This window comes from Dama dama, chromosome 12 (assembly GCF_033118175.1).
Source record: "Dama dama isolate Ldn47 chromosome 12, ASM3311817v1, whole genome shotgun sequence".
Taxonomy (NCBI): Eukaryota; Metazoa; Chordata; class Mammalia; order Artiodactyla; family Cervidae; genus Dama; species Dama dama.
The window spans coordinates 37,958,004-37,979,874 of NC_083692.1; the positions used below are offsets into that span (position 1 = coordinate 37,958,004).

Consider the following 21,871-nt stretch of genomic DNA (forward strand, 5'->3'; position numbering starts at 1 on the left):
CTTAGCTGTATGTGTACTATGGCAGTAGGTTTTCCTGAAGTGAGAGACCAGATATTTAAATCTTCCACTGAATGTACATCTTCTATTTTCATCAAAGCTTCTTTGATATAGTCTACGTTCAAATGGCTTGGTACACCTATTCAGAATGGATAATTTATAAATAAAGGCTATTTTAAGAAAAAAGTTATATATCACTAATATGACATTTTTTAAGAAAAGAAACCAAATGGGTTTACCTAATTCAGTTTAAAATAATATTTAAATTATATTAAAACTTTAAGATAAACTATGCATATATATATAGCAGGATATACCCAAGAGGTTAATAAATACTTAAAAAATGCACACCAAAAAGAAATGTCAACCAAATCAGAATACTTTAATAAATAAGCTAGGATAGATGAAAAAGAAAAAGGAACATACAATGATGATAAACCTACTTTTGAGAACTCATGGTTACATGCTTATACTTAGTATCAGTAAGGCAGGAATGTTGGAAATTGAAATAGCAAGTTAAATGGGAATTACAGACTTAATACATGAATTACTACACATAACTACATTAAGAATCATGAGTTGCATTCTTGTCCTAGCTCCACAGTTTATTAGCAGCATGACCTTAGTGAAGTTATGTTACCCCACTGTGCCACAGTTTTGTTATTGGTAAATGGGGATAATAATGTCTGCCTTGCCTACTTTTCTTGGCTATTATAAAGATCAAATGGGTAATAAATGGGAGAGTGCATTGATTCTTGTATGTTTTTTCATGTAAGGTGGTATATAGACTAATAAGTATTAGTAAAAAGAAAGACATGACTCCTACCCTAGAGAATCCCTCCTGCCAACAGCCCCAATCTGATTTAGGGAAATAATAAACCCACAATGGGGATAACAGAGAGCTTACCTTCTAGAATTATCACTACTGTGTCCCATATGATTCGAAGGGTTGTAAAAGCCACAAGTAATGAAAACACGTAGGTACAGATGGGATCAGCAATCTTGTATTCTGGCTGAAAAGAGACAAATCAAAATTGTGTGATTAAATGCAAACAGACATAAAACAAGTCTGAAAAGCAAAGCAAGGCATACTCTGTCCCTTCTTTAGCAGGACTGGAGCATTTCTTTAAAACTTGGATATTGCCAATCGAGAAATGTCTACTGTTCTTTGTGAAACCCATTTCCATAAGTTTAGCCATTTGTTCCACTGTTTTCCTCTGTGCCTCCTCTAAATCTTCCACCCACAAGCCACAGACTATCAGAATTGAAAGGAGTTTCAGCAGCCATCCGTCTGGTTTAAGCCCCTCGTATTAAGGTGGAGGGAACTCAAGTTTAGAGCTGGGGGACTTGCTTAAGGTCAAAGCATTACAGCCAGAGCCAACACTAGAACTCAGATCTCTGTATTTTCATTCCGGTATATATTCCAGTACCTAGTAGTTGAGTGACAAAGCTTAAAATTGAGTTTTTTAGTGAAAGCACCACCAAAACCAATAGATAAGTTATCCCTTGAGGTGATACTATTGTGACTGGTGCTAATAAAAGAGCGATACTGATAGTTCATGTATGTTTGCATAATGCAAAATGAATAGGACTGGCATTGGTGTCTAGTATACCAATAAAAGATAGTCGTCACCTTTAGTTTTGTTTTTCGTTTTGGCCGAGCCGCACAGCATGTGAAATCTTAGTTCCCCAAAAAGGAATTAAACCCATGCCCCCTGCATTAGAAGCACAGAGTCTTAACCACTGGACTCCCAGGGAAGTCCAGTCATTTTTAATGTTGAAATTAAATAGCATTTTAAAATAGAAGAATTAGCGATTATGTTACCTTGAATCGTATGATGTATGCAGCTATTAGCACACCAACACTCTGTACCAGATCCCCCAAGGCATGTACAAATGCAGCTCTCACTGCCAGGCTATCCTGCCCTTGGTTTTGTCCACATCTGGGACCTGTGGTAGGAGAATTTGAGGGCAGGGAGTGGGAATGGGCATGATGGTGACCAGATTGGTTCAACAGAAACCCCATTCTGTTAAGAATAAAAGAAAAGATTATTATTTTTTCTAGTATTATTGATTAAAATATTTGTTACTAGTCAGGCACTAATGAGGCAACGTGAAACTCATTCATTAATATTTGAGTGCCTATTATGTATCAAGTACTATTCTAGGTGTTGGGGTCAAAATAGTGGTAAGGCAGACATATCCCCATGGAACTTATGTTCCAGGAGAGAGGGCCGAGAATTAACAAATAAATACATAATGTACTGGTTGACAGTGTGAATGCTTTGAAGAGAAAGTAAAGCATGGCCAGGAGATGGAGAGTGATGGGGAGTGATGGGGAAAGGCCTCGCTAGGATTCTGAGTAGAGACTTGAATGAAGTCAGGAAGCAAGTGGTGGAAGAGTGTTCTAGACAGAAGGACCACCAGCGCAAAGGCCCTAAGATGAAAATACGCTCTATGTGCTTTAAAAAGCAAGACAGCCATTGTGGCTAGAATAAAGTAACCAAGGTGCCAGGAGGTGAGCTGGAGAGGTACACAGGATCTAACAAAATGGCTGCGGTAAAATGTTTTGATTTTACTCCAAGTATGAATGGAGGCCATTAGCACAGGGACTGGCAAACCAGAGTCTGTAGACCATGGTTGGCTCACTTCCTGTTTTTATACATTTTTTTTTCCTTTTTCTTTTGCAAATAAAGTTTTATTGGAACACAGCCATGCTCATTTGTTTACATACTAAATGTGGGTGCTTCTGTTCTATAGCAGTAGAGCTGAGTATATGTAAAAGAGGCTGTCAATGCCTAACATATTTATTATCTGGTCCTTTTACAGAAAAAGTTTACTGAACCCTGGTCCAAATGATTAAGTAAGTATTAAAGATTTTGTAGTTTTTAGGAAAAAGTTGGTAGCTAGAAAAACTTATTAAAATAAAAATACTATAAAAGTTATTTTAAAAACTTTGTCCTACTTAAATTCCTGATTATTAGTCAAACTTCAGTATACCTGAGCAAACCCATGAGAAACTTATATGATTCCACAACAGTATTTTATTAACATTTAGAAGAAAAATTAATGTACTATAAAACTTCAAAATATATTAAAATATCACTGCACATTATTGAATGCATACACAATAGTCTCTAAGTTCACAGTACTTGAAAATATTAATGTGAACACAATATCGATTGTGATACTATAATGGTAGATAGTGTCATTATAAATTTGTCCAAACTCATAGAATGAGTTTAACACCAAGAGTGAACCCTCACGTGAACTATGGATTCTGTGCAGTAATGATGTGTCAGTGTAGAGCTCATGGCTTGTATTAATAAGAAGTGTACCACTCTGGTGGGGGATGTTGATAATGGGGGAGGCTATGCATGTGTTGGGATAGCATACATATGAGAAGTGCTTGCAGTGAACCTAAAACTGCTTTAAAAAATAAAGCTTCTTAAATTTTTTAAAAAATACAGCTTACATCACGTTAACTGCAACTCCAATAGCTGCGGTAATGAGCATTATATCTCCATTTATTTCATATTTCATGTGGATAGTTCTTTGGACAGCTTCATAGAGGAGAAACCCCATAAGTATATACACCAACAGCACACTAATCATAGCTGACAGAACCTCTGAAAGGAAAAATATAAAAAATAAATATATTTGCAGAATGGCTATTATACTTCATACATACTAAATACTGTACAGTCTCTAATTTATATCTTCTTTCCTCTAAGGAGATAAAGGCATTATATTATTTTTGTCATGTTATTTTTCTTATTTAAAAAATTGTTTAGTGGTTTGCTTTGGATCCTCTATTAATTCATTCCCACCACTCCCCACCTCCTTCTCATCTCTTTAGGGTCAAATTATATTTTTGGGTCAAAGTATATTTACAAACAAAATGAAAAAAACTGAGAAAGAATTTGTAACATACTTGGCCACAAACTAATTTCTCCATAGATGATATACTTACAAATCAATAAAAAAGCAAACAACCCATAAGAAAAATGGGTAAAGGACACAAATAGTAATATACAGAAAAGAAACAGGCATCAAAATCAACCATAATACAAGAAATTCAAATAATTCCTTTTTGCCCCTTAACAATACTTTGGCCACCTCATGCGAAGAGTTGACTCATTGGAAAAGACCCTGATGCTGGGAGGGATTGGGGGCAGAAGGAGAAGGGGACTGCAGAGGATGAGATGCTTGATGGTATCACCGACTCTATGGACATGAGTTTGAGTAAACTCTGGGAGTTGGTGATAGACAGGGAGGCCTGGCGTGCTGCGATTCATGGGGTCGCAAAGAGTTGGACACGACTGAGCGACTGAACTGAACTGAATTGAAGTTGGCAAATGTTAAAAAGTTTAACAGCCATAGTTAGCAAAGACATACTGATAGAAGCATAAAATAAAACTATCTTTTTGGAGAGCAGTTAGTAAAACTAACAAAATTTTAAAATGCATATATTCCTTAATTCTAAAAATCTATCTAATAGAAACACATCCATATGTATGCAAAGACATCTATAAAATTTTCTACTGTAGCTTAGCCTGTAGTATAAAAAAAGATCTGGAGACATCTTAAATGCCCACCAATAAGGAACTTAATGGATAAATTATGGTATATACATAATGGGAAGCCATAGTCATATATATATATATATATATATATATATATATAGGTATTTTTAATTGAACTATAATTGATTTACAATATCATGTTAGTTTCAGTTGTACGGTACTATATATATATATATATCTCTCTCTCTTCTTCAGGTTTTCTTCTCTTATGCTTAGTCACTTTAGCTGTGTCCAACACTTCAGTTGTGTCTAACTCTTTGTGACCATAACCTGCCAGATTCCTCTGTCTATGGGATTCTCCTGGCAAGAATACTGGAGTGGGCTGCCATGCCCTCCTCCAGGGTATCTTCCCAACCCAGAGATCGAACCTCTGTCTCCTGCATTGCAGACAGACCCTTTACCACTCAGCCACTGGGGAAGCCCCAATATAACAAAATATTGAGTACAGTTCCCTGTGCTATACAGTAGGTCCTTGTTGGTTTATTTATATTTTAAAAAACAGGGGAAAAAAGGGACTTCTCTGGTGATCCAGTGGTTCAGAATCCACCTTGCAATCCAGTGGGACACGGGTTCGATCCCTGGATGGGGAACTAAGATCTCACATGCCTTGGAGCAACTAACCCCACACACAACTACTGAGCCCAAGCACAACTACTTAGCCCACACGCCACAACTACTGAGCCCACGCGCCACAACTAGAGTTTGTGTGCCAAAGATTCTTCATGTAGCAACAAAGACTTGACTCATCCAAATAAATAAATATTTAGCCAAATAAATAAATAAAAAGGAAAAAAAATCATGCAAATTGATAATCACAAGGAAAGACTGACAAGAAAATGTATACCTGGGAAGTGAGACTGAGTGCTTGGGGAATTTATTTTTCACTTTATTCTTTTTTGTAACGCTTGAAAAATTTAAAATTTTTACTTAAACACATTTGTCTTTAGACTAAAGAAAAACAAACCCATTTTTAAAGGCGTGTAAGTATGCATGAATGCACTTTGACTTAGGAATTCGTCTTCCAGGAATGACATACACACTCACGTCAACTGACCTGCATGTGTACAAAATGAGGTATGTTAAGAATCTATTTATCAAATATTACATATAATAGCAAACAAGTGAAAACAATAAAAAAAGTGATTAGTAGGAGCCTTGTAGCATGGAATATTATGCAGCTGAAAAAAGAATCGAGCTCTTAATGTTTTAATGAGGAATCATCTATGTGAAAAAAGAAAAGTACACAACAGTATATATGATATGTTAGCATTTGTTGCCAAAAGAAAGAGAATATATAAATAATGATCTGTACATGCAAACTCTGGAAGAATATACAAAATACTGATAAAAACAGATTGTGAAGGAAATGGGTGGCTAGGAGACAGGGATAATGTTCCACTATACATGCTTTCCACCATGTGAGTAAGAAGTAGAAATCATTTTATATCTTTTTAAAATTACTAAAATAGGGCAATGTAAAGTACATTTAAAAATAATTATTATATAAAACTAGTGTTGACACTCAGAACAATAATAGAAAGAAAATACATGAAATTTGTCTTAAGAAATCAAATATTAAACCTTTAAGTGTTATAAGTTAAAACAACCTGGAAAATTGTTATCTGGGTCAACTCATTGCTCAAAGGTCCCAGGCAGTTTGGACTTTGATACATTTTTATTCTACCTCATAAATTGCAACACAGAAAACTATCTGGCAGTAAAATAAGCTGTTTCCCCAAAGACATCTCATTAATGTAGCCAACACTCTAAAATTCTGTGAATCAACAGATGTTAGAATAAGACAAAAAACACAACAACTCCTATTTAAAACTATGAATCACCTATTCCTGACATACTAATTAACATACTTTAAAGGAGACACAGCAATAAGAAAGAGAGAAAAACCAACTGAAATACACAAAGCTATGGAGAGACTACCATATCAAGTCTAGGCTCTAAGCCCCGTAAGGACATGACTACTTTACATTCCATGTCACATTTACTGTCGCACTCAGCAGAAAGGCTGGCATATAGTATGTACTCACGTATTTATGGATGGATCTGTAGAATGTAGTTAGTTAGGCTGAGTAAGGATAGATAAAAGGGTATATATACAATTAAGAAGGTTAAGCTAAATATGAACAATAGGTTACTTACTAAATCCCGAAAAACAAGACTAGGTTAAAAGAAAAGAATTAAGCCAAATATAAGACTGAAAACACATAGAATTTCTTGTTAAGTTATAACCGCTGACAGCAAAATATGCATATATAAATAATATAAAGAAAGAATAAATAACAAATTTTGAACTGTAAAATTTCAGGTACTAGTGGTTGGCTCCTCATTTTACGAGGAAATAGAACTTTAATTCTCTTTAATTCTCTTAATTAATTAATTCTTAATTCTATTTAATTAATTATTTTAATTCTCTTTAATTCTCTTTAATCCTTCTCAAACTCTTCTGGAAAAAAAAAAAAAAGAACTTTAATCATGTGTCCAGGTTGACGCTAGCTAACAGTTAGGACACCATAGTTTTAAGGGTACCTAAATAAAATTTTTAATATGAAATTATAAAGCAGTACATTTTGTAAAGATTAACAGTTATATGAAATTATAAAGCAGTACATTTTGTAAAGATTAACAGTTATACAAGTTAATGACACAGAGATGTGATTGCTTATGAAGATCTAAAACCAGTAATTAAAAATTCTTTCAAAACACTTTGTAATTAGGTTGGCCATACTTTCCTGTTTTCCCAGATAGCCCCAATTTATGCCTATTATCCTGTCATAATTACTATCAGTGTCCCATTTCACTCTCAAAAGTGTCTTTGTCTTTTGGATGATAAGATACATTGTGACCCTAGGAGGTCTTCCAGATAAAATACTGGATGCCTGGTTAAATCTGCATTTCAGATAGACAACCAATTTTTGCATATAAGTATGTCCCATGCAATATTTCAGACATATTGTCATCTGGAGACAGCGAGAGAGCTTGCAAGTTAAATGTGCCAACACCCACATCTCGGTGATCGTTTTCCTAAACACTGAGAATTATCTTTTTGTGAACTTTCAGACAAGGCAAAACCATATTCAAAATAAAGTAAAATGAAAGTCAAACTAAAGCATGACCTTCTTGACAAGGAGGATTCCCCCCCCTGAGAAGGCCCGAGGCCCTTGCAGCCAAAAACTGTTTTCCACCACACAGTTTTCACCCACATGAGTAGCACAAAGGACCCTAATGCCTGCCCATAGTTAAGAGTAATGGGATTCAGTTGATTCCTAGAAATTCTCAAAATGACATATTAGGATACTGTTACCAAAGATGTGGCTTATTCAGTAATTAATAGGAATGTGCCTCATATTTAGTTTCCCTGGTGAAAAGCAAAGAATTCATCTGTTATTTTTTTATTCTAATGATCTGTCAAAATGTTTTCTAAACAGAGCACTGATAAATGCAAAAAAGAAACTAAATTTTGAGTATATTTTTAGGACTGAGATTTATAATTGAGAAGTATAAGGCACAGGAACATATATAACTAAAATTTCCAAGAGTAGACATATGATCATTCTGATAAAACGAACAAAAAGTTCTTTCACTGTGAATAAATTAAACTTTGGTGAAATATCATGAATAGGCCTAATTAGTGTTTAAAACTTTTTCGTAGTATTTTAAATATGATGGAATGTAGATAAATGCAGGCAAGATATTGTTTTCTCCCACATTTGAGAGAGAAGGAAGTTTTCAATCAACAACCAAATTATGATTTGCTCCAATCTTCTCATTCTTGACCTGTTGCCCTGGGTTGGTATCTGGTCACATAACATACATTAAAGTTTTTCAAGATGAAAGGAGCATACAACATGTAGATTTTTCATTTTCTAAAAGAGACTCAGGAACTTTCACAATTGAAACCCTAGTTTCTGTGAAAGTTACTATCCTATTCATCTTAGATAAACTTGACAAAATGGAAATTTAGCATAGGTAAACTCTTGAAAGAGATTTTTATGGAAATTCTAGAAAACCTATTTTATAGTAGTTCTAACATAATTTGCTTCTTTATTCTACACACAAATAATTGTATCACTCTACTTGGCTGAATGATAGCATCGGAGGATGGAGTAAGATGAATGAATATGTGTTTTGTAACACTCACTTGGGTCATTTCATTCAGCTGAAATACAAATGCTTATTATGATCAATGATCTAACAAAGACCAAAATATACCCTAAATTTCACATAGAGAGGACAAACAGTTTTGACTTGAAAAGCTAATAAATAGTAAGAATAAAAATTAAATGGAACAAAACACAGATGATTATCAAGTTTTGATAGTACTATAATAGATTAAAAATGTTTATTGTACATTTTAACACATCTGTAAATTGCCAAATGGTTTTCCAGGTGGTACAGTGGTAAAGAACCCATCTGCCAATGCAGGAGATGCAAGAGATGCAGGTTTGATCCCTGGGTCAGGAAGATCCCCTGGAGTAGGAAATAGCAATCCACTCTAGTATTCTTGCTTGGAAAATTCCATGAACAGAGGAGCCTTGTGGGTTGCAGTCCATGGAGTCTCAAAAGAGTTGGATACAACTGGGTGACTGAGAGCACATCCAAGTAAATTGCCAAAACTAGAGGTTTTCAAGATTCATATGAAAAATACTGAGTCCTTCTCTGACATCCTCTGTTATTCTCCATCATACTACCTTATTCTTTCTCTTTACAGCATTTAATATAATTTATGATTATGTTGTGCTTGTGTATATATTTACTGTCTTGTTCCCCACCCCCCCCCCATAATATTACCCATTCAACAGGAACGTTTGAGCACCTATTCAGTGAATGAGTAACAACCTACTTCAACTATGTAAACCACACTCAACCCAAGCATATTTGCTTTTTTATGAGTGCTGCCCAGATGTACTGGCCTGTCATAACCATTATCTTTGCTATGATGCCAATAATGTCTGTTTCCCTTGAGGTATACACACTGTCTCGCTATTGACTCAAACTTAAATAGCAAACATCTAAAGTTCAGCTTTCAGAGGCCTGTAAAAAAGAGTAGGGAAGGAGAGTGGAGATATAGTCTCTTCCATTTCCTTTTATGCTATTTTTCTTTTCTACATTCTTCTAAAAGCAGATAGGAAGGAAAAAGAAGGAAAAGCAGTGGGCTGTACTGGATTTGCCTAGGACTTCCAAACTAGTATTTTTATTTCATCTTGTCCACAGATGAGGATGAACTCAGGACAAAGAAGACATCTCATAGGATTTCAGGGGCCCACAGTTGCCACCAGGATACTAAAAGCTAAACTGCAAAGAATGTATCTTTGGATTCTCTCACTTCCTACTCTAAATCACCTGGTTTTCTGCCTTTGACCACTCCCTCCTCCCCACACCCACAGTGCCCAGTGCTCTTGAGTCGACTTTTGGCTATCCAGTGTTGACTGATGTCTTATACCTGTCCCATTTCTAGCACGTACCTATACTTTTCCTATATATGTTCATGTGATATGAATTAACGTTTAAGATGTGAACATGACAAACAGGCATAACTTTTGTCAGGGGTGGGAGGAAGTTGTTGAAATGAATCACCAGGGAAAGGAGAAGGGTTTTTTTTTTTTTTTTTTTTGGCTGCATGTATGGGGGAAGAAATTTGTTTAGCTGAATACTTTCTGTTCCTTTAGTAAGTATCAGGGGAAAAATAACAAACTATGTAGAATTAGCATTATAATCAGACAGTTACCTCAGGACAACCACCATCTAGTCAGATCTGCAAGGTCTGTGCTCAGTAGAATGACACATTGCTACAAAAGATCCCTGCATGTCACTTCACAGTTAACCTAGGCTGAGGTCTGCATTACCAAAGTTAATCTTGCATTTTATTTCAAATACAGACAACTCTGCTTATTACAGTCCTATCACATGGCCACTATCTTTATCTAATCCTTGCAGACTCTTCAGCCCAAGAACTGGAAGAAAAGCCAAATAAAGTCAATTACCCTCATAATCCACAGAGGATAAAAGCAGAAAGTTTTCTGCCCCCCTTTGGAATAGCATGTCCCTTGAGACATAATGCTATTCCTCCTAAGGATTTGTGGGATTTCTTCTACAGTGTGGCTTCATGAAGGTCTAAGTTTTATTAACATCCAGAATAAGATGACATAACCACAGTCAAATAAATCCAGGCATTTAAAAATAACTCACATACCTTCTCACAAAAGAGCTGCCATTGCAACTCACTGAAATGTAAGAAAGAAAGAAAAAAAAGAAAAAGGAGAAGAAAAACCTGAATGATTTTATACAACCTGTGAGTTCACAAGAAGGACAGAAAGCGCTAACAGAATGGAACTGACTCCTGCAACAGCCAGCTGGGCTTACCCCTCAGATCTGAAACTACCTCTCTCGCCTTGACTGAACCATTTTTGCTAAAATAAACTTTGTTATACTGCCCCAAATGTTACTAAAGACCTGAGTTATAAAGCACATCTTTAAAAATTGTTAATCATGAGGGTGAATCATGTTACTTTTCTCCTACTACCTCGCTGAGATAGCTTTGCTGAAAAAAACAAGAATTTTCATTGGGGTCGGGGGAGGCAGGCAGTTTTGAAGCATAGAGCATTTTCAAAGATAAGGAAAGTCTGGAAAAGATGACAAACTGGCAGATAGAAGAGGGAAGGAAAAGAAGGCTGACACTAACTTTTAGTGAGAATTTACTCTGTGCCAGGTATCACGTTAGGAACTTATACGACCTTAATTATTATTATTATTTTTTTTAACAATTCTGCAATAAAAGTACTATCATCCATATTTTACAGTAGAAACCCATAGTTAAGTCAAGTCACTCTCCCAAAGGTCATACAGCTAGTGAAAGAGCAGATCTCAGATGTGGGATCAACCCCTGACTAAGATAAGGAGAAGAAATTCCCTTCTGACTAGTTTCTTAATTAGCCTGAAGGACCTACAAGCCAGGCTACACAACTCAGCTATGTTACTGTAAATAAATTTTTAGAGTTTGTGAGTATAAACCAATTCAGAATTATAGATAAATGCTTTCAAGTCCCAAATAGTTTTGTCCCAAAATTTAAAAAATTCTCCTACTCTCAGTTTGGAAGTTGGTTTAACTTTGAAAACAAATGATTTAAGGATCACTAGATTATCTGTTTCAGTTTTCATATCCATATTTACTCAGCTTTGACTATGTAACAATTGGATGAATGATACCTTATACAGCACTTATTAGTGCCAGACCCATAGAGTTTCGTATTTTATGTTCTTATCCCTACTTAATTCATGGTCTAGAAGGAGACACTGTCTCATAAAAATATCTATAAATATGTGATAAATGCTATTAGGCATGTATAAAGTGTTACAGAAATGGTAGGGACTTAACTGAAGCAGAAGATATTAAGAAGAGGTGGCAAGAATACACAGAAGAACTGTACAAAAAAGATCTTCACGACCCAGATAATCACGATGGTGTGATCACTCACCTAGAGCGAGACATCCTGGAATGTGAAGTCAAGTGGGCCTGAGGAAGCATCACTACAAACAAAGCTTGTGGAGGTGATGGAATTCCAGTTGAGCTATATCAAATCCTGAACGATGATGCTGTGAAAGTGCTGCACTCAATATGCCAGCAAATTTGGAAAAGTCAGCAGTGGCCACAGCACTGGAAAAGGTCAGTTTTCATTCCAACCTCAAAGAAAGGCAATGTCAAAGAATGCTCAAACTACCGCATAATTGCACTCATCTCACACGCTAGTAAAGTAATGCTCAAAGTTCTCCAAGCCAGGCTTCAGCAATACATGAACCGTGAAATTCCAGATGTTCAAGCTGGTTTTAGAAAAGGCAGAGGAACCAGAGATCAAATTGCCAACATTCTCTGGATCATCGAAAAAGCAAGAGAGTTCCAGAAAAACATCTATTTCTGCTTTATTGACTATGCTAAAGCCTTTGACTGTGTGGATCACAATAAACTGTGGAAAATTCTGAAAGAGATGGGAATACCAGACCACCTGACCTACCTCTTCAGAAATCTGTATGCAGATCAGGAAGCAACAGTTAGAACTGGACATGGAACAGACTGGTTCCAAATAGGAAAAGGAGTACGTCAAGGCTGTATATTGTCACTCTACTTATTTAACTTATATGCAGAGTACATCATGAGAAACGCTGGGCTGGATGAAGCACAAGCTGGAATCAAGATTGCTGGGAGAAATATCAATAACCTCAGATATGCAGATGATACCACCCTTATGGCAGAAAGTGAAGAACTAAAGAGCCTCTTGATGAAAGTGAAAGACGAGAGTGAAAAAGTTGGCTTAAAGCCCAACATTCAGAAAACTAAGATCATGGCATCCAGTCCCATCACTACATGGCAAATAGATGGGGAAACAGTGGAAATAGTGGCTGACTTTATTTTTCTGGGCTCCAAAATCACTGCAGATGGTGATTGCAGCCATGAAATTAAAAGACGCTTGCTCGTTGGAAGGAAAGTTATGACCAACCTAGACAGCATATTAAAAAGCAGAGACATTAGTTTGCCAACAAAGGTCCATCTAGTCAAGGCTATGGTTTTTCCAGTGGTCATGTATGGATGTGAGAGTTGGACTTAAAGAAAGCTGAGTGCCGAAGAATTGATGCTTTTGAACTGTGGTGTTGGAGAAGACTCTTGAGAGTGCCTTGGACAGCAAGGAGATCCAATCAGTCCATCCTAAAGAAGATCAGTCCTGGGTGTTCACTGGAAGGACTGATGTTGAAGCTGAAACTCCAATATTTTGGCCACCTGATGCGAAGAGCTGACTCATTTGAAAAGACCCTGATGCTGGGAAAGATTGAGGGCAGGAGGAGAAGGGGACAACAGAGGATGACATGGTTGGATGGCATCACTGACTCAAGGGACATGGGCTTGGGTGGACTCTGGGAGTTTGTGATGGACAGGGAGGCCTGGCGTGCTGCGGTTCAGTCACAAAGAGTCGGACACGACTGAGCAACTGAACTGAATTGAAAGTGTTATGAGAAGACAAAAAGAAAATGAATTTAGGGTATGATACTACTAGTATCTAATTCTTATCCACAGACACACACCTCTAGTATGCTGCCTTTGCATAGGAAAGGGTGGCGGGGAGTGGCATATTTTTTTTCTTATACTTTCAAAAGGAAATGCTGGAAGGACAGACAGAATGTAATTAGAATGGTTGCTAATTAGGAGTAGGGCAGAAGGATGGGTTGGAGGGGACAGGATGAAAGCAAGGCTTCTCCGAGTAAATCTTTTCTTTCAAAAATTAATTTTTGACTTCTGTGACAGTCTTACATATATACAAAGTAAATCAACAAAGAAAAATCCAACTCCTATCACCCATGCCATCAAAGCAAGACAAAATTCAACAGCACAGTAACCAAACAGAAGTTTCTTAGGGGGAATTCCTTCCGAAACGTTCTTTAGGACCTGAATCCCCAAATCTTGGTAGTTGGGAGGTCATTAGAGGCATGCTGTCTAAAGACATCCAACGTAAACATACCTTCCCCTAGAGAACTTGGATTACTTGTGAAGCTGTGGAATGTTATAGCACATGACGACAGCCACTGCTTCGGTTTATAGCTTTGTTCAACTCTACATACCTTTATTGCCTTTTTAATCCTCCTCAGATCATCATAAGTTTTTCTTTCATTACTTCAAAGAGCAGGATAATGAAATACGTTCTTATCTATCTATATCCTTGTAAGATTTTGGAATACAAAGAAGAAAAAGATCTCAAAAGGCCCTTCTAGTATGAGGGAGTGATTCTCTCCTTGGCTCTGGAAAATACTCACCTATCTGTATCACAATAATCCTCTCCCTTCTATTTTTTAGATGACTTAAAAAATTTAGATAAAATTCAAATGACAAAATTTACCACTTTAACAATTTTGAAGTGGACAATTCAGTGGGTTTTAGTATATGCACAGGTTGTGCAATAATTAAAGTACCATTAATTCCAGAACATGCTCATCAGCCCGAAAAAGAAACCCTATAATGCTGAAGCAGTCACTCCTTTTTAAGTCTCTTTTTCTGAGGTTTTTAATAATATACTTCAGACTTTCCAGATCATTCTTTTATAGTTTTAAACTTTTTCTTCCTGTTTTTATTTATTTTTGTTCTGTATTCTGGGAGACTTTTTTTCTTTTTTACTACTGTTTAAAATTTTTATTGTAGCTGATTTACAATGTTTGTAAACTTCTTCTGCAGAGCAAAGTGACTCAATTATACATATATATATTCTTTTTCATATTTTTTTCTATTATAGTTTCTCATAGGATATTGAGTATCATTCCCTGTGCTATAGAGTGGAATCTTGTTTATTCATCCTGTTATATAATAGTTTGCCTTTGCTAATCCCAAGCTCCCATTCTGTCCCTCCCCTACCCAGCCCCTACCCCCCCATCCCCTTTAGCAACCACAAGTCTGTTCTCTCTACCTGTGAGTCTGTTTGTTTCATGGATGGGTTGATTTATATCATATTTTAGATCTCATATATAAATATTATCATATGGCATTTCTCTTTCTGGAAGACTTTCTTGATTATATTTTCTAGACCTATTGAAAAAAATTTTTTTTTAAATTTTTTGTAATATTTCAATTTCAAAGAGCTTTTTCTACATGCTTTTTTCAAAATATTTTATTGTTTTACTATACTGAGTATATTAATAAGATAATTTAAATCATTTTCCTCTGTTTCTTAAGTCACCTCTTTTTCAGGTAGGACAAATTTTTGTTAGTTGTTTTTTTTTTTTTTAAACTTTCTTTCATGCTGCTGATTTTTCTCATTTCCTAAAAGATCCTTGGTTGTCTGTTCACATTTAGGGTAGAAGGACAGGACTATGCAAAAAATAAATGCTGGAAGGATAACACATAACTATTTAAAATAGTTATGAATAAGGGGTCTACAGCAGGACAGACTGAGACGAGTGTATTACTTTAGCGTGAGTATGTGGGGAACCAAACTCTAAGGCTGCAGAACCCTGAATTCTAGGATGAGAAAGATTTATTTTGGAGCATCAACATTCACACTAAAAGCCTCAGCTTTCTCCAAACATTTGGCTCAGTTTCTTTCTAGAACTATTTTGTGTTCACATGGAGAGAAATGCAGACTGCCTGAGGGAGGTGGGGATGGGAAGAAGGTAGGGACATAGTGGACTGACTAGTAGGAGCAGTTTCTCATTTATAGCCATTCAGTTAATCTTGTTTTAAGCCCTAATTCTCACTTCTGCCATTTCTGTCCCTGAGTCTTCTTTGGAGTTCCATTCCTGCCCAAATGTACTCCAGGCTGCTGCTCCTTGGCTTGTTTCTTTCTTCAACCCACTCCCATCTACTTTCTGACTTCCAGAAATTTCCTGTTTATTGGTTACCCAGCCATTTGCTTTTCTTTGTTGTTTTGGTACTCTGTATTTCCTACTGAAATGTATTTCCTATCTCAAATGCTGATTTCTAGTCCACCATCTTGAACTAGTCACTTTTAAGGAAAGGGAAAAATTTGACTTTCTGTAGAAATATACAGAAATACAATAGAACCAGTCAGTTCTTCTTTCTTTCATCTTTCCATAGTGCTTATAATCTATGACCAAATAAATATTAAATACTTATTTGACATTTAATAGAATTTCCATGATTATGTGTTCTTAATTGATCACTTGTAGAACCTTCTATGTTACTGCGCATTTCTAGGGGAGAATTCCACTGTTTTCATTAGAATTCCAAGGGATCTACAATCTAAAATGAATGTACTCTCTTTAGAAAATTAAAATCCCCATTCCATGATGCTATGTTTGAGTTCTGATCTTAAATTGCAGGAGTTTACATCACAAAAAGATTAAAGTTTGAGAATCATTTTGAAGCTGTTTACAAACCCCAAGGCAATCAGTAAACAAATGGATGTATAATGTGTGAGTTAGCAGTGGGAGTTTTTTAGGAACACATCCAAATGCATTGTGTTGTGCACTGGCTTAACAAATAACAGAAAGACCTTGTTCAGGGCTTTACCTCTCTTGTACAGCAGCTGAGGATGCTGAGATACGGGGATGCCAGATAATTTCCCTAGGTTATGACCTGGATAGCTACTTGTAATACAGCCATTCACATACAACATCAAGTTTTACACCAGAAGACTCAGCTATTAAATTATATGAAACCTACATGTTAAGATTAGGCTAAAAAGTAACAAAGAAGGGGAGATACTGATTACCATATTAGCCCAAAGTGTCAATGTCTCTACAAAAGATGTTAATTCTGGTTCTTTAAGACCAGCTTTGCTGAAGCTACTTAAATGTCAATTTTTAGGTTCTAAGCAAATGCAAAAATTGGTCATATGGCACTTCATATACTAATTCAAGTGACTGTTTTACATGTATTTTAAAAATATGTAAAAATTTTAAAAACAAGCAAGAAGAAGAGCTGTGTGGATAACAATGTATGATTTTAACCTCTTTTAATTGAATATTAATATTTATTCAAAACAGGAAAATAAACTTTGTGTGCATTGTTAAAGAAAAAAAATCTATGACACTTGTTAAAATGTAGTAAAGAAGACTTTATTAAAGGTTGGAGGAAGCCATTGAGATTGGTATAGGAAGTCTTGATGAAAACAAGCCAGGCTGATGAGACATCACCTGGGGATAACCTATCGAATATTGAGAATGGGGTTTCTGTTAAATTGGCTTGCCAAGGTTCTTGCTAAAACTAGATTTTACAAGGAAGAACACAGATGGGCTTGGGAGATGGCTCAGGAGGTTTGGTCAAGCAGAGAATCTTTGTTGTATTTACAGTTAAGGGCCACAGTGAAGGTCAGCCATGCAGCATGTTATACAGATTACAGTATTACCCCAAACCTGGACTACAGTAGCTTTGGTTGGAAAGCCTGAAGTGAAAGAAAGAAGTTAACACTCACTGATGAATTAAATACATATAGTTCTGCTTGGTTCAATAAACTGAAGGTAAACTTTTTTTCTGTTAGCATCTTCAGGACACAGGGAACAACATTTGAAGATTAATGATCATCATATAAGTTTTTTCTTTTGGCTATGCCATGGCATGAGGGATCTTAGTTCCCTGACCAGGGATCAAACCTGTGCCCCCTGAAGTGGAAGCACAGAGTCCTAACCACTGGACTGTCAGCAAAGTACCTGATTACCATGTAATTTTAGATGTGTAAGCTATTTAGCTGAATGAACTGAATGTACCCTGGAAGATATATATCTGAAGAAATATATCTGAATAGCTTTATTTCCTAGGCCAATGCATAACACATAATGCATTTGGAGGTGTTCCTATTTGTCTATTTTCATTGGCTTTGTTCTAACAGGCTATCACCAGAAAGACTTTAGTTAATCAAAGGTTATATAATTCATTGTGATTTTACTATAAAATTTTATAAATAAAGAAACGCCCAATTACTTACCTAAGCGATGAAATCCAAAGGTGAATCTTTTGGTTGGTGATTTTGAAGACAGCCACAAAGCAAGCAGGGTCAATATGATGGCACTTAGGTCAGTTAACATATGAAGTGCATCTGTCATGATTGCTAGGCTATTTGCAATGTATCCACCTTAGAGTAAGGGTGACAGGAAAGAAGGAATAAGTTAATTAAAATAACAAACATAAGCAATCAAACCCCAAATATGCAACATTTCACAAAACATGAACTTACAACTAAAGTTAACTAAATAGTTATCCTATGGCAATTAAGTCAAAGTATCCTGAAGTTTTATGTAAAACATTAACTATGCATATTTTTTTTTCTGGTGAGACTGTCCATTTCTAGAAGCAGGTTCTCTGAGGAATCAATGACCTTAAAAAAATTAAGAGGCACTAAAGGGGGGCTACCACAAGAGAAGTTTTATGTTTTAGCACTTCAGCTTTTACTCAGCCTACTAATTCTGTGGCTGCCACTTATTGCTTCAGATGTGTCCAACTCTGTGCGACCCTATGACTGCAGCCTGCCAGGCTTCTCCGTCCATGGGATTGTCCAGGCAAGAGTCCTAGGGTGGGTTGCCATGCCCTGCTTCAGGGGATCTTCATGACCCAGGGATCAAACCTGGCTCATATTATTTACCACTGAGTACTGTTAGTGAAATTAATAACCACCATATCTAAATATTATAATAAAGCTGAACAAAAGGTAGGTATTCACTAATTTGGGAGGGTTTGAACATAAACTAAAGAAATTCATAAGGTATTCAATAGTTCAAAACAAAAGATAAAAAATAACTGATTCTCTCAGATATAAATAGCAGTGTCTCCTAATGGATAAAAGATGGCATTTAGAAAACAATTTTTTTGTACTGGTTTTCCAGTAAATGATAATAATGTATATATTTCATATATTTGGGTGTGTATGTCTATGTCTGTATATATAAATTTATATTTATTTTATATATATGTGATATATATATACACACACATAATATATGTACACTATTTATTATTATTATTTAGTTCCATTATGGTCAACCGATTTTCCTATCACCATTCAGAGAAGAAATTTTTATTATACAGAGTATTCAAGCTTGTATGTATATCACAATCACCTGGAAGGTTTGTTAAACTACAGACTTCTTGACCCCACTCCCAGAATTTCTAATTCAGTAGGTCTGGATGAGGCCTGAGAATTTACATTTCTAACATGTTCCCAGGTCGTCATTGATGCTTCTGGTTTTGGAACCACACTATGAGAATTACTGTTACAGTGTACTGCAGAACTTCATGATCAGGATGTTGTGACACTTAAATGTGCTGAGCTATTGATTCCCCTGTTCCTGGGATGAGTGTGCAGAGCCAAGGACAGCAGAAGTAGGGCTGATGATCTTGTAGATACATCCATTTACCCCAGTGTTGTCTATACAAAAACCATTTTTTATGTATTCCCTGACATGAAAAAGCTGGAAATCACTGAGAGAAAATACAGCTTGGTGGTTAATAGCATCAGCTCAGTTTAGTTGCTGAGTGGTGTCCAACTCTTTGCAACCCATGGACTGCAACACACCAGGCTTCCAGGACTTTGAAATCTCAGAGACTTTGAGCAAGTTACTTAATCATTTTTAAGCTTCAATTTATTCATCTATAAAATGAAGATAATACCTTAAAACCACACTGTCCAATAAAACTGAGATGATGGAAATGTTCTATCAGCACTGGCCAGTGGAGTAGCCGCTAGTCACATGTGGCTTTTGAGAATTTGAAATATGGCTAGAGCAACTAAGGGATTGAATTTATTTTAGTTAGCCTAAAGAGCCACATGTGGCGATCACTAGCAAAGAAAGCAGAGTAAGGACCTCTGAAAATCATCTCCTCCATACAAGGCATGGAACATGGGCAAAAATTGTCCAAACCAGCTTTCGGAAAACTATGGAAATTAATTAAACAAAGGCTGATACAGGTAGCATTTATTCAAGGAAAAAGGCTCAACCTTGGTAAGAAGCTCAGTAGCTCTGTGGCATTTTAGCTTGCTTTGTACCCAATCTCTCCCTCTTCAATTCCATGGTAGCCTTGGAAACTGACAAGCAGTAACCACAGTGAAAACCTCAGCCGGACAGCCACTGTAAGGAATAGGATGGAGTTGAAAGTGAAAGTGTTAAGTCGCTCAGTTGTGTTTGATTCTTTGTGACCCCATGGACTGTAGCCAGCCAGGCTCCTCTGTCCATGGGATTCTCCAGAAAAGAATACTGGAGTGGGTTGCCATTTTCTTCTCCTGGGGATCGAACCTGGGTCTTCCGCATTGCAGGCAGATTCTTTACCATTTGAGCCACCAGGGACATCCTCGATGGACTTAAAGGTCATTAAAAGCCCCACCGTCAGGAAATTGTCATTATTTGACCTGTCTGGTAATTCCCTCAGAGACTATACTTGCAAGGTTCTTTTTATTTGACTTGACTTGGAACTTGGCCCTGGTGCAAACCACAGTGAATGTTGGTTGAAAACAGAGACAGTTGTTGAACACACCAGTTGCCTGAAGCAATAAATAAGTCTTCTCAAATTTTACAATGACATACCTTGGTGTGGTATTCTTTTCATCCAATTTGGGCTTTTATTGACTCTGTCTGTAATTATATACCTGTTGGTTCTGGGAAAATTTCTTAAACTATGTTACTGATAATTTCTTTCTTATGCTTTCTCTGTTCCCCAAACCCCTATTATTTGGAACTTGAACTCACATACTAGTTTTCTTGCCTTTCTTCTCACATGATCTTCTTATCTCTCTGCTCTATTCTGTAAGAGACTATCTTAATTCACCTTCTAATTTGTTTGGAGTTAAAAAATATTTTAATGTTTTTATTATTCAAAATCTTTTTTTCTACTCTGAATTTCTTTTTAAGAATAGCCTATTCTTGTTTCATACATTCATGATCTCATTTTATCTCTATGGATACTTATTCTATTATTACACTATTATATCTGACTTTTCATAAACTTTCCTTAAACAAGTTTTCATAAGCTTTCCTTATTTTAGCCTTCCTCTTTACCCACTTAGAAGGGTACCTGATACAACCAATTCCAGTCCTGCTTGGTATTCTCTAGTGCAGTTCTCATTTGTAGTATTCAGGATCAGCAGTGTCAGCATCTCCTGGGAACTTGTTAGAAAATTCTATCCCGGAACTATTTAATTAGGAACTCTGGTCCAGCAATTTGTGTAACAAGTTATCTAGGTGTTTCTGATGCACTAGTATGAACTGGATTGGGTCTTGGTTTTCCCCACTGCTTGTTTAGGAATTGGCTTTCTTGGGCCTATTTTATGTGATTCCTTTCTAGTTTGTGTTGCTATTGTCTCCTTTCCAGTTTTCCCCATCTATGTGGAGATAATATGTATATATTCCATATATGTATGTGGATATACATATATGTACACACACATACACATATATCTTTTTCATTCCCATGCAGCTGTTAGAGCAGTCAATAACTGTTACTAAATCCAAAGGATATTTTAGTTCTCATCTTATTGGGCCTCTCAGAAGCTTTAACTTATTTATTTCCAATTTGAAATACTCTTTTCTTCAGTTCTGGGATACTTGTTTGCCTTCTGTCTAACTTCTAAAGTTGTAGTTCCTCAAGACTTGAGCTCTCTAGATAATTTTTTCTATTCCTATGGCATCTACCTTGACCTCCCTTCTGAATGACAGACTTACATATAAGAGGTCACTAGACATTTTTGCATGGCTATTGCACATACCTGTAATACCTAACATGTGTAAAACAACCCTTGAGCCCATGCTTAAATCCTGTTCTGTATTTTCTCCCTTCCCTGCTTCATAAAGGA

The 21,871-nt window shown here is 36.2% G+C and overlaps 1 protein-coding gene across 2 annotated transcripts in view; it reads right to left on the reverse strand.

Moving 5' to 3' along the window:
• The window catches only part of SLC30A4 (solute carrier family 30 member 4), a 40,569-nt gene that overhangs the window by 6,591 nt on the left and 12,107 nt on the right, over window positions 1–21,871 (reverse strand). For both annotated transcript variants that reach the window (XM_061157063.1, XM_061157064.1), the window contains exons 3-7: window positions 18,017–18,163; window positions 3,473–3,626; window positions 1,823–2,024; window positions 905–1,010; window positions 2–136 (exon numbers count right to left, since the gene is read on the reverse strand). In XM_061157063.1, the coding sequence (XP_061013046.1) occupies window positions 2–136; window positions 905–1,010; window positions 1,823–2,024; window positions 3,473–3,626; window positions 18,017–18,163 (744 nt within the window). The remainder of the gene's footprint in view (window position 1; window positions 137–904; window positions 1,011–1,822; window positions 2,025–3,472; window positions 3,627–18,016; window positions 18,164–21,871) is intronic.